The 12745-nt window shown below is 38.6% G+C and overlaps 1 protein-coding gene across 5 annotated transcripts in view; it reads right to left on the reverse strand.

The window, feature by feature from the left end:
- The window catches only part of DHFR (dihydrofolate reductase), a 32431-nt gene that overhangs the window by 17800 nt on the left and 1886 nt on the right, over positions 1–12745 (reverse strand). For 3 of the 5 annotated variants that reach the window (XM_033164308.1, XM_033164314.1, XM_033164312.1), the window contains exons 3-4: positions 12261–12366; positions 11014–11140 (exon numbers count right to left, since the gene is read on the reverse strand). In XM_033164308.1, coding sequence (XP_033020199.1) covers positions 11014–11140; positions 12261–12366 — 233 coding nt within the window. Of the gene's footprint in view, positions 1–11013; positions 11141–12260; positions 12367–12745 lie in introns of those variants that run through there. The other 2 variants (XM_033164310.1, XM_033164309.1) reach the window with 2 other exon arrangements.

Here is a 12745-nt window from a genome sequence, read left to right on the forward strand (position 1 = left end):
CCAGACAATCCATGAAAAATGCAAAAATCTGCCCGGATGGGTGCACTGGCCCCCCGCAAAAGGACATGTCCGGGAAATCCCAGACATATGGCAACCCTAGACAGTAAGACATTTACTAAAAACTGTAAACATCTTTAGAAATACTGGAGTTTTGGGAAACCAAAAGGAGCAGGCAGATTCTCAAAGGACACCACATGATCACAACAAGTTACTACTGTTTAATTTGTATCCCAATTCTCCACAAAAAACTGCACCCAGAGTGGTTTGCAGCACAGCAAAACAGAAACTACAAAAATAATAAACGGCGCCACACAGCAGTGACACTGACATATTAAACAATTTCAACAAATATTTCAAGAATATTTCATTTCAATAGTGTGTCAAAGAATAAACAATAAAGCCAAAAGCTAAAAACAGTTGCAGAGTGCAAAGACGTAAATAGTAAATTACATTAGCAACATCCTAAAAATGGCAGCATTATTATATAGTACATAAACATCAAAGTGTAGCTATACAAAAATTCAATTCTGTTAAACATGGGAGCAGCAGAATATTTCCTCAGATCCTCTTCCCTTTTTTTTCAATGGTCTCCTCCTCACATTGATGACTGTGGTAATTATGGTCGTGTTTCTGTGTCCTCTTCTGGATTTATTTATTTTTTAAAAGAACTGAAGCAACTTGCGGTTTTCCTTTACATCAGGTTAACATAGGAATTAGGTCTGAAAACAAAACTCGGGGCATTACCCACTTGAAAGGACACTACAAGAATCCCTGTGAATACAATAACTGCCATACTGGAGTGTGAGCTGCATCTAGTCCAGCACTGACAAACTAGAGACCTCTGGAACATCACAGCAGGGAAGGAAGATTATCACCACCCCTGTTGTTTATTTCCAGACCACAGATATGAAGTAGCAGACAATTTTCACAATTTGCAAACAAATCCAAAACCATTCCTCATAAACACATCTATAGAAACATGTCACACAAAGATAATTTCACCCAAGAAAATAAAAAGATTTATGTGGGGATTAATTTTTTTTGGAGACCAAGCTTTTTCAATAAAATAAAATACAAATACAATATATTGGCTGCATTTGGACATCATTAGTTTAGCAAGACATGAATGAACATAGCCTTTTCCTGGGCTCCTGTACTCCACCTACTTTCCCCCTGAACACTCAGGAAGAGGAGTTTGATATATTTCACTTCTGCTTTGATTATCCATAGCTTGTTGTGCCTTCTATACCTGACAGACTGTAATCTTAATTATGGTTAGTTTCAAACAAGCCATGTTTAAAACATGGTTTCTGAAGTTGGCTTGTTAAACTTAACCATAATTAAGATTAACCACAATTCCAGATAAGACAATAAACAGTGGTTAACCTAAAGTTGATGCAAAAGCTTCTAAATTCCTCCTCTCAGACATCTGAGATGAGAAGGGAAGACAGAGTGTGGGAGGAGATTAGGTTATGCCAAACCATAGTTTAGAGTGACATCTGAACACAGCCATCCACAACTGTATTAATTTAGCCTGGAATGTGGCAGCCATTTGATTTTTTTTTTTAAGGAAACATAAGGAGAAGCAATCAGTTTTGAAATATTGTGCATTCTGCTAAGTGTAGCTTCTTTCTTTAATTTAGAGATGCAGGAAACCGCCCCCAGGCCTGCTTATGAAAAGTGCACTACCAGCTACAGCTATATGGTTACCAACACAAAGATTTCAAATTCTCTTTCCACTTTTCTCCCACAGAACACTTAATCTTCTAAAGATGATTCACTTAACATTGAGTTGGTAACTGCTGCTTTGACAAACGTCTGTTCATGCAGATTTAATCCAACAATTTAAGTCAGCAGTTGCTGAGGCCACAAATTTATAAAGAAACTGGTTCAGTTTGAATACTTTCAGGTAAAAAGGAGAACACATCAGTGAGATAGAATTATTTTGGCATTTAGTGACCAAGAAAAGCCAATTTTTTATTTCATTTCTTTATAAGGGGTGCATAGGAATAATATTATACTATTTGTTGGTTGTAATCCTCTCTGTCCCCATTGCATGCTACCAACTTTTGCAATGTATCTACCATTAAGACCAAATCAATACAAAGGCATGATCAAAACCAGAAACAGATTTTAAAGTATTTGGGGCTACATCATGGATGGGGAATCTGTGGGCCAGGGGCCACCAGGCTTCTCCAGCTGGCCTTCAAAACTCTCACCAGGACACAGCCTTCACTGGCCCTGTTTCACAGCCCATGTATTTTTGCTAGGCTACAATGTGCCCTTGAATTCTGACAATGCTTTTTGGTTGTCTGGATGGAAGGTACAAAGGTTATGAGTGAGTTTTTCAAATTTACAAATTTCACATTAGTTTACTTTGCTCACTTTTATGTCTTCCCCCACCCATCTCGGGCATATGTACTTCTATTTCCATGTAAATTCTGCAACAAAAAGTCCACCATTTTGGGTAATGATAAATTTCTTGCGAATTAAGCAGTGAAGTTGCTGGCACATGTGGAAAGTAACTTCCAAACTGCATTGTATCCTGCTGGGGGGGAAAGTTTCATATGGAATCTAATACCTAGTGTTTGCTTTAGAATCCTCTGTGTACATACTGCAGAGTTTTCAGAAAGGATTCATTCTGCTGATTATATAAAACAAATTTCAAGGAAAAGGAAATACTAAGAAACCACTAAGGATTAGCTCTTGAATTAATCCTTCCATTCTTGCAGTGCCAAATCTTCCCTTGCTAAGCACTTGCAGCTTAACAAAATGAGGGGAGAAAGAGAAAACCCCACAGTGAATCCCACATACTTACATCTACTGACACAGGACAGTGGGCAACGTTCAGCTACTAATCTCACATAGTTCTTCTACACAAAAGGAAGGAAAAAGATTCCACTGCATCTGGGCTTATAAATGTTGTCGGTTTTTTAAAGTCACATTGTCAGTTGGCATCAACTCTAATATAGTTAAGATGTTGCTGCATTTCTTTCAACCAAGTCCCCACCCCCACACCTCTTATTCAGAGCAGAAGTTCAAATCCTCCCACTTCAATCTTAGCAAGCACTTCTAAAAAGGCGCTTAAAATACAGAAGACTGGGATTTAAGTGACTTATGACTCCATCAATGAGTCATGCTCTAACCTTTCTTCCACCCGGCCCCCATTTTATAATTTTCCAAGGAGATATCAAATCAGCATGTTTCTTTTATATGAATAAGAATTGGTTGCTAATTTTGGATAAATAATTTCGCATTTGTTTTCTATATTAGAACTGTGTATTATTTTAAAGGCCTGAACATCTCCTGCGGTGCACTGCTTCTAGAAAGTGTCAGATCATGTACTACAGTCCTGATGTGGCTGGACTGCCGCCATTTGTGATGTTTCCTTGATACTAGCTGCCCTCAGTATTGATGCAGCAGCCTCCATCATCAGCACTACTGAACTGGCAATTGCCTGCAAGCATAGTGTAGATTAGCACACTCAATTAAGCAGAGCAGTACTGTATAAAGGACCCCTGGACGGTTAAGTCCAGTCAAAGGCAACTATGGGGTTATGGCGCTCATCTTGCTTTTCAGGCCGAGGGACAGCTTTCCGGGTCATGTGGCCAGCATGACTAAACCACTTCTGGTGCAATGCAACATTGTGACGGAAACCAAAGCGCACGGAAATGCCATTTACCTTCCTGCTGCAGCAGTACCTATTTATCTACAGTGGATGCTCGGGTTGCAAACGTGAACCGTGCGGGAGGCATGTTCGCAACCCGCAGCGCCGCGTCTGTGCATGCGCGGGTCACACTTCTGCACATGCACAAAGCGCAATTTAGCGCTTCTGTGCATGCGCCGAAACCAGGAAGTAACCCATTACGGTACTTCTGAGTTCGGCGCAGTGTGTAACCCGAAATTGTGCAACCTGAAGCAGCCATAACCTGAAGTATGACTGTAGTTGCACTGGCATGCTTTTGAACTGCTAGGTTGGCAGAAGCTGAGGCAGAGCAATGGGAGCTCACCTCGTAATGCAGATTCGGACTGCCAACCTTCTGATTGGCAAGCCCAAGAGGCTCAGTGGTTTATACCACACTGTCACCCATTCCCATAAGTACTGTATAAGTATTAGTACATATTATATTATATTATATTATATTATATTATATTATATTATATTATATATTATTGCATTAGTACTGTATAAGGACACTGACACCAGGGGGAGTGAGATTACTATTGTCCCAATTATTTGGTAAAGTTGGGGTCTGTCAGAAACCCAGAAGCCCAGCACAACCCAGCAATGGCAAACTGGTAGTGTTTGTAGACATCTGGATTTCCCTGATGAAGTTTCAACAGCTTTGTTGTTTCTTTAAAACAATGCTTTTAAAAACTAGTTTTTAAAAATGTTTCCAAAAATATTATGAAATGCTCCAGTCTACACCTAGCAAATTGTTCTAGACTCCTGTAATCAAAATATTGCACAAAACCTAATGAGCCCAGTCAGCAGAAATCCTGTGCAAGGTTCAGGGGGCATTGTTCCATTGGGCAAGCTGAAATGCTTGCGCAGATAGAATGTTTGTCATAGTGCAACGTTGAATTCCACCCATTGTCTGCCATATGGCTTTATATAAAGTGTCAGATGCACGTATAGTACTCAGATTTAGTTTCTTTTAAAAAAAAAACATTCTCACTGATATGTGAGACACAGCACAGAAATGATCTTGGTTGACCTGATGGATGAAAAATATTGGGAGAAAAATAAGGTGAGCTATTCTCCTAGAGTTCTCAATGGTATTTGATGCAGTCAAACATGTTATTCCGACTAGGCTCCCCAAATTTGGAGGGTTGAATGTGCAGCATTCTGTTGCTTAGTTTTGTGACTCACAGGGCTAGAGGAAATGAGTTGACCAATGCTCTCCAATCCCATTGCTTTGGGGAAGGGATGCTGAAGTAATATATCATAGTGTTTCTGTTTGTTCTATGTTTCTTGCCAGCTCTGGTAGGGGTGTTTGCTAGAAAAATGCTGGATTTTAAGCTGCTCTGCCACCACCCTCCACAGCCACAAAAACTCCATAGTTCTTACTCCATTCCTTCTCAAATTTTGTATATTACATTCCTAGGGCATCTATATGATGTACGCCATCATATAGTGTGTTTTTTTTACAACCTGCTAATTCCTTTTAGTTCTCCCCCTCCTCTCAAATCAACTTTAAAAGGCACAAAGGTGCAAGATTTTTGTGTGTGCTATATTTCTGAAATTGGGCATATTTATTTAGGGACACTTCTATGATGCATGCAACTTTCATACAAATTTATCACAATCTAGAGGGGAGGTTAATCCCTTTTTCACCATCCCCAGAGCTGTAAAGACAGACCATGGAGGAAAACCACTGCAGATGTTCTTCTGAAGTCAGTATTCACTTCTTTAGAAGGGGCTACCATGCCTGAAAATTTCATTCACCTCTACTGTACTAAGCAGTTATAGATGGCTTCTTTAAAATAAAAAAAATTAAACTGCCCAGTACATCCCTTCCATTTGTTTAATTTTGTCAGGTGTTGTCCACCCAAAAGAGGTTGCTATGTCTGCTAATTTCATTCAGTTTTGTCAAAAAGAAAAGCTATAGCCGTTTGTTGTTTTCTCCATGATAAGCCCTGGGGAGGCACATAACTTTGTTTTTCCCAAACTAGGATTTGGATTCAGATCAGAGGTGAACTGGACAGGCTCTGAAGCAGCCTGAACCAAATCTGTATGTTTCCAAGCACCAAACTGTGTTCTAAGCCAAATCTTGTGGTTACTAAACACCTCTACCAATGGCCCTCAAAGCAGCTAGTTTCTAAAATAAAAGTTAAACAAAAAATGCAAACTAACAATTCCATAAATGATTATCATAACTTCAATTCAAAACATGCTTAATATAGTAAAATAAACCCCAATGAACACAGTCAGACTTACTTTTGAGTAAGCATGCATAAGTTTGTACTGTATCGAAATTTTTGTATAGCTGAAGAGACTCTAGAACAGCCTTTTTTCACCAATTGGCTTTAAAAAACAGGTAATGATGGAGCATGGTGGACCTCTCTAGAAAAGGCATCCCAAAGTTGAGGTGCTATGACCTTCTCATATACCCACCAGCTGAGCTTTTGTTGGTAGGGGTGACATAGAGCATAGCCTTTTATGTAAACGTGAACGCAGAAGTGGAGTGCATGCAATAAAACAATCTTTTAAAGGCAGACTCAGGGTGGTACTCAACTACATTTTACTCAAGAGTAGATTTATTAAAATAAGTGGACCTAACTTAGTCATGTTAATTAATTTCCAAAGTCTTCATCACACAAACCCTCTCAAGTAAACCTAAGTAAATAGGAATGTTCCAGTCTCAGAATGACTGGCAAACAAGAAGTGAAAGGTGCACTTCCTTCTGCTTTCTTCCCACTTGCTTGCCCAGGTCCAAGGGTTTGTCTACTTCCCCAATGTAGATTCACTTACTGTCCTAGCACAATGTGTGTGCGCGCACGCACCAGCATCACATCTTAAACAACATTTTTAATGAATCCTTTTAGAAAAAAGGGCTTATTAAACTATTAAACTATCAAGAGGTATGAGCTGTTAGGGTCAAGGACATACCAGACTTCTTCCCTGTATTTTTTCCACACACACAGAAAAAGTATTGTAATTTTTTAGCCTACAGCAAAAAGGAAAAAAACATCCAAGTATTGGTCTACCAAATTACCTAGTAATAATATATAAAGCTATTTCCCCCAGAGTTCCTGTACGTGGTATTACTGATAAGTACTTGGCATTTATTTTATTAAAATTAAACTTTTATTATTAAAATGATTTCATAAATGAAAACATATTGGACTACCTATATTTATATCTTTGCTGTTTTGTACAACATACTATGTCGTACTCTCACTCCCCCAACATTCTGGCTCTGGGCATCTATTCAATGTGAAGCTTACAGAGTAGCATTTTTAGCAAATCAGTGAGTATGCTGACTGCTTTTGTTGGGAAGTACTCTATTAAAGAGACAGTTTATCTTTTAAACAGATATTTGCTACAGTAATAAAGCGCAAATAAATGGTTCTTAATTAATGCAAGGACAGTAATTGGAAAAAGCTGAAAGCCATGCTAAATAAAACAGAATAAAATATGTTCTTTTAAACACTCTGACATTAAATATGGAGCAAAGTATTTTACGAGAGTGTACAGCAAAGGGCTTTCATTTTCCATTGTTCAGTGACTGATAAGCTTAACATCCCCTCTTGTCCTTTTGCCAAATGAGTAATTCTTTACACAATGCTTTAATCAAAAAGTATCCAGGTGACACTGTCCATTCGTTTATAAAACAGCCTCGACTAGCACATTGTTTGCCACCGAAAACTGTTTATGAATCATGGCTCAGAAAATATATTTAAATCTACCAAACAACGGGCACATTTAACTCAGTGCCATTTGCACATCTGTATAAAATCTGTAGTGGCTATATAAAATTTATCAGTGAGGTGGATTACTGTTGTTGCCAGAACAAACAGAAAACGAGCCCTGCTTGATCAAAGGCTCATTTAGTGGAGCACCCTGTTTTCACAGTAGCCAACCAGATGCCTGTGGGAAGCCTGCAAGCACATGAGGGAGAGAACACACTCCCAACTCAGCTACAACAGGTAGCACACAGGCATCATATTTCAATCATGGTCTGTAACTCTGATATTGCAAGTTTGCACTACTACTAGTATTGACTCTACCATGTTCTTAGTTCATACACCAGATAGACTGTGGTATATGAAACTTCATGCTACACTATACAGTGGTACCTCTGGTTACATACTTAATTCGTTCCAGAGGTCCGTTCTTAACCTGAAACTGTTCTTAACCTGAAGCACCACTTTAGCTAATGGGACCTCCCGCTGCCACTGCGCCACCAGAGCACGATTTCTGTTCTTATCCTGAAGCAAAGTTCTTAACCTGAAGCGTTATTTCTGGGTTAGAAGAGTATGTAACCTGAAGCGTATGTAACCCAAGGTAGTACCACTGTACCCGTTTCTCTCTAAGGGGCAAACTCTGTGTGATCCTTAATGTACCACTAAGAATTACATCAATATGTTTCAACAAACAAACAGCACAGTTCCCAGTTTTACTAGGACCATGGTACCCAAGGGGGGGAGGTTTATTTCCCTGCACAGTCCTGACAAAAATAGCAACTCCCAAGCATTGCTATTCGCTTCAGAAAAAGGCTCCCATCAACAGTAATGAGAACAACCTTCCCCATGCTCAGATTAATATTGAGTGTGTATTTCAGAAGGACTGCAGCAAAATAGAAAGGATTAAACTTCTTCTGCATGTTGCAGTGCAATGAAAATCAAACTCCCATGCCTGCTGTTGTTGTTTTTAAATGCACTTTGAGGGGCCTTCTAATGACATACTTAGCATCACATGAATAGTTTGGCCCTATGTGGTCTCTTTGAAGGAACAGTACAAGCAGCAGGAAAGAGGAAAGACTAGGACAAATCATATTCAGCATTGAGGATCCAGCATTTGCCCCCCCCCGTAGTTATGTAATAGATGCATTTATTAAAATCTTTAGCTAGTGCTCTTCTTTGATACTGCCATCTTGTTGAGTAAAATAAGACATGCAAAATGACTAGCACTTTGTGTTATCCTCATTATCACTCCTCCTGTGATGTAGCTGTAATGCCAAGTTTTGTTCCAAACAGTTCATTATGCCCCGGGCAACACTCTTGGAACCCATACAGAAAGCTTTATGACAATATTCAGCACATGAGAATGGAATGTGTTTGGAAGAGGATCCAAACATTGTCAGAAAGATATGTACAATGGGCAAGAGCCAATGGTAGTCATCCTCAGAGAAGACCCATTGAAATCAGCAGACTTCGTTTGATATCACCCTATGTACCTTCTTCATTAAAGGTATTTCTGTAAAATCACCATGTAGCAATGCTAAGTGTATGTAATTCATTGTGTGTGTGTGTGTGTGCTCTGCTGGGGCACCCTGCTCCCATCCCCCTCCCATTAGCCCTTTATAACTTGTACACAACCAAACTAACCTTTCATTGGTAAAGTTCTATACCCCAATGTCCCCAACACTGGCTTTGCCTAATGATGTGGTGCAAAAGCTGTTACATTAAAACATGTAACACAGTAATGTCAAAAACAAAGCTTTCAAAAGGAAATTCATGCAACTAATGGATTACATAAAATAAAATGATTCATTTCAATTACCAGCAGATATTCAGTACCCATAGATAATTTTCTACCCACATACCTGTTCATAAACTAATAGTAGTCATTTAGAAACTCTTATCATTCAGCATACTACATCCCTGATAAATGCACTAAAACACTTTGAATTTTTATTGGTGTTCATGTTAATTTAGTCCATCTAATTAAAACCATAATGTCAGCTCAAAAATAAAGCTTTCTCTAGAACCACTTTACTTTCTCCTTGCAGGCTATCAGGAAGTGGCTTTATTACTAGAACTTGAAGTTATAGACAGAATTTACATAAAAATGTTACATTGACTAGTAGAGTAGCATACTCTTGAGCAAGACAGCCTGTGGCTATGAAGTTAATCCACCACATGAACAACAGGATGCAGGGAACAATAACAAAAAACAAACAATTAATGCCTGAGTGTTAGATATGAAGAATATAAATTATAAACTGAAGCATACATTTTTGGAACACTACAAAAGCAGCTTTATGAAGCATGCATTTTGACTGTTCAGTTCTCAAATGGCTTTTTCTTCTAAATGTAAGATAAACATTATACTCCAGTAGGAGGCAGGTTATTTTAAAATGTATTTCAGGTTCCCATAATTCTTCAAGTCAGTTCACAACATCCATTGAAAATGAATGTTATACAATAAACAAACTAAAATGCATAATAATAAATCACTAAATGTCCATATTAGGTTACAGAGGCCAAAAGCACAAATAAGCTTCACTATAGTAACCAGGATAACATATGTACCGGTATATATATTATATAAAAAATATCTGTAGAAACTGGGAAGGTAAAAAAATGTGTTGAAAATATGCGCCCTTCACAAAGGATTGTACTTCTTTAAAAAGGTAAAGGGACCCCTGACCATTAGGTCCAGTCGCAGACGGCTCTGGAGTTGCAGCGCTCATCTCGCTTTATTGGCAGAGGGAGCCGGCGTACAGCTTCCGGGTCATGTGGCCAGCATGACAAAGCCGCTTCTGGCGAACCAGAGCAGCGCATGGAAACAGCATTTACCTTCCCACCGGAGCGGTACCTATTTATCTACTTGCACTTTGATGTGCTTTTGAACTGCTAGGTTGGCAGGAGCTGGGACTGAGCAACAGGAGCTCACCCCATCGCGGGGATTCGAACCGCCAACCTTCTGATCAGCAAGCCCTAGGCTCTGTGGTTTGGTAACTTGTTTAGCCTGCATTTATTTTAATATTTATTGCTGGAAAATCCCATCTAAGGACCATTACAATAAATAAGCAAAAACTGCATTGTTTCTTGGTGGATTGCACCTAGCTGCTCCCTTCCCACTGGTGTGAGATGGGGAGGGAGTGACTGTGCACCCCAGGCAGGATGTGTAGTAGGAGATTATATTTATCTGAATTCTGAGGCTGTGTGAGTTTTTATCTTGCAGTGCTGTACAATGTGACTGGCTGGCATTTTGTACCTGCCACTATGGATGGGGAGTACTATTGGTTGAACAGTATATATATATTTTTAGATTTATACTTGATTATTAATATATTGTAGTAAATTTCGGTTTTGTATATCACTTTGCAATTCTTTTGAGTAGAATTACTAATTTACTACAATTAATGTTACTTTGTTAAAGGAAAAGTACAGCTACATTTGGAGAAAAACCCACTATGGAAACTGTTTTAAATGAGCTGTCTACTTCAATGATTTGAAAATTGTCAGAATGTGGAAAGGCCATGCTAAAAGTAGCTATTGTCCATCTTTGATTATTATATTATATTATTTTAGAATATTAATCTTGTGTTTGACCCATACCTTATAAACTGAAGTGCCTCCAACTATCCAAATCATGTCTATTTTACTTGCCAACTCTGATGATTCCAGAAGATCTAATGCCTGATCTAGACTTTTGGCCAGGTAATGGGCTCCTTCAGGAATTTTCCTAGAACAAACACATGTCACTGCTTAATATCCAAGCACATTTTTCCCCATTTATAAAACCACCCCTTGATCATTAGATCTTGTGGCAGATATACAATTACCGTAGAATTACAGTGTAAAACCACTTCTGAGAGAAAGTAAAACTACATCCTCATAAACTGTTATGCCTACAGTTTGAACAAGACATTATTCTGTGAACTGCCCTGAGACCCCCAGGTATAGAACGGTATATAAATTCAATAAATAAAGGAAATGAAAATAAATTATTAGCTGTACCACAGATAGTTCACTTTTGTTGTCCTTGAGATATTTCTACAATTTTAGAAATCAGGCGACATGCTACAGTTCACATACATACCGGGTACATGCATATATCCATCCTTGACTATTCCTATCACATTTTCGTAAGCATGCACATGCTGTTTCTCAGCATAATATGTCTCACGTTACAATTGAACATTACAGACAACTACAAAAATAGTCATGTCTGTAGATATATGCATGTTTCATATGTGTGTGCATATATGCACCCAAGTATAAAAATGACAATATTGCAATAATCTCAGCTGTGAACTGCAAGCATTTCTCTCTACCATGTTTCTGCTTCATTGACCATGGTGTAGCGGTTAGTGTTGGAATAGGACTAGGGAGATCCAGGTTCAAGTTCCCACTTAGCTATCAAGCTCACTGGGTGACCCTGGAACAGTCATTATCCTCAAGTCTAATTGACTTCACAGGGTTGCTGTCAGGGCAAAAATGGGGGAGAACCATTTCTAACCAATTTGACCTCTGTGGAGGAAATGTGGAATCTAAAACAGAAGCTATATTTGAGAGAAATTGGCAATTTGGAGCCAAAATACTAGTAACCATGCAGGAATTAAAGATACAGAACAGAAAATGTGTCCTGATACGGCCCCGGGGTTTTAAAGAGCACATAGAAAAGTCAACACTTTCAACAAGATATGCATTTTTAGCACCAAACAGGGGATTAGTTTTAAAAGGTACTATTGCTAACACAGAAACTTTTAAAATGTCACTTTAAAACTAATCCCACCGAGCCAGTTAAGTTCAGTAAATGATTTTATATCCTCTTCCAATTTTACAAAAAAATGGGTACTTACACCAGTTCCTTGCTGAGTACTATATTAATTCTGCCTTTTAAGGGGCGATTCTTCTCAGGAATGGAGAACCAAGTCCTTTTACCCATTATCACTACATTTTGTTTTCCTGTAAAATAGAAAGAACACACTTGATGTTATTATCTAGTGACATCTAGTGGTGGTGGTATGTCCATGCAACATCTACGGTATTTAAGCAGTAGTGCCACAATATTTGACTTACCGGTAATACCACTTGAATTCATAGAAACACAGAATTGTAGAGTTGGAAGGGTCATCTAGTCCAACCCCCTGCAATGCAGGAATATGCACCTGGCCTGTATGGGGATCAAACCTGCAACCTTGGTATTATCAGCACCATGCTCAAACCAACTGAGTTAACAGAGACAATTTATACCTTTTATTTTTATAATTAAGATGCTTTGAATTAATACCATTTAAGTCAATGGACCTAGGTTATAAGAAGAGTTATGGAAGAAAAAAAGACA

Source organism: Lacerta agilis, chromosome 11 (assembly GCF_009819535.1).
Source record: "Lacerta agilis isolate rLacAgi1 chromosome 11, rLacAgi1.pri, whole genome shotgun sequence".
Taxonomy (NCBI): Eukaryota; Metazoa; Chordata; class Lepidosauria; order Squamata; family Lacertidae; genus Lacerta; species Lacerta agilis.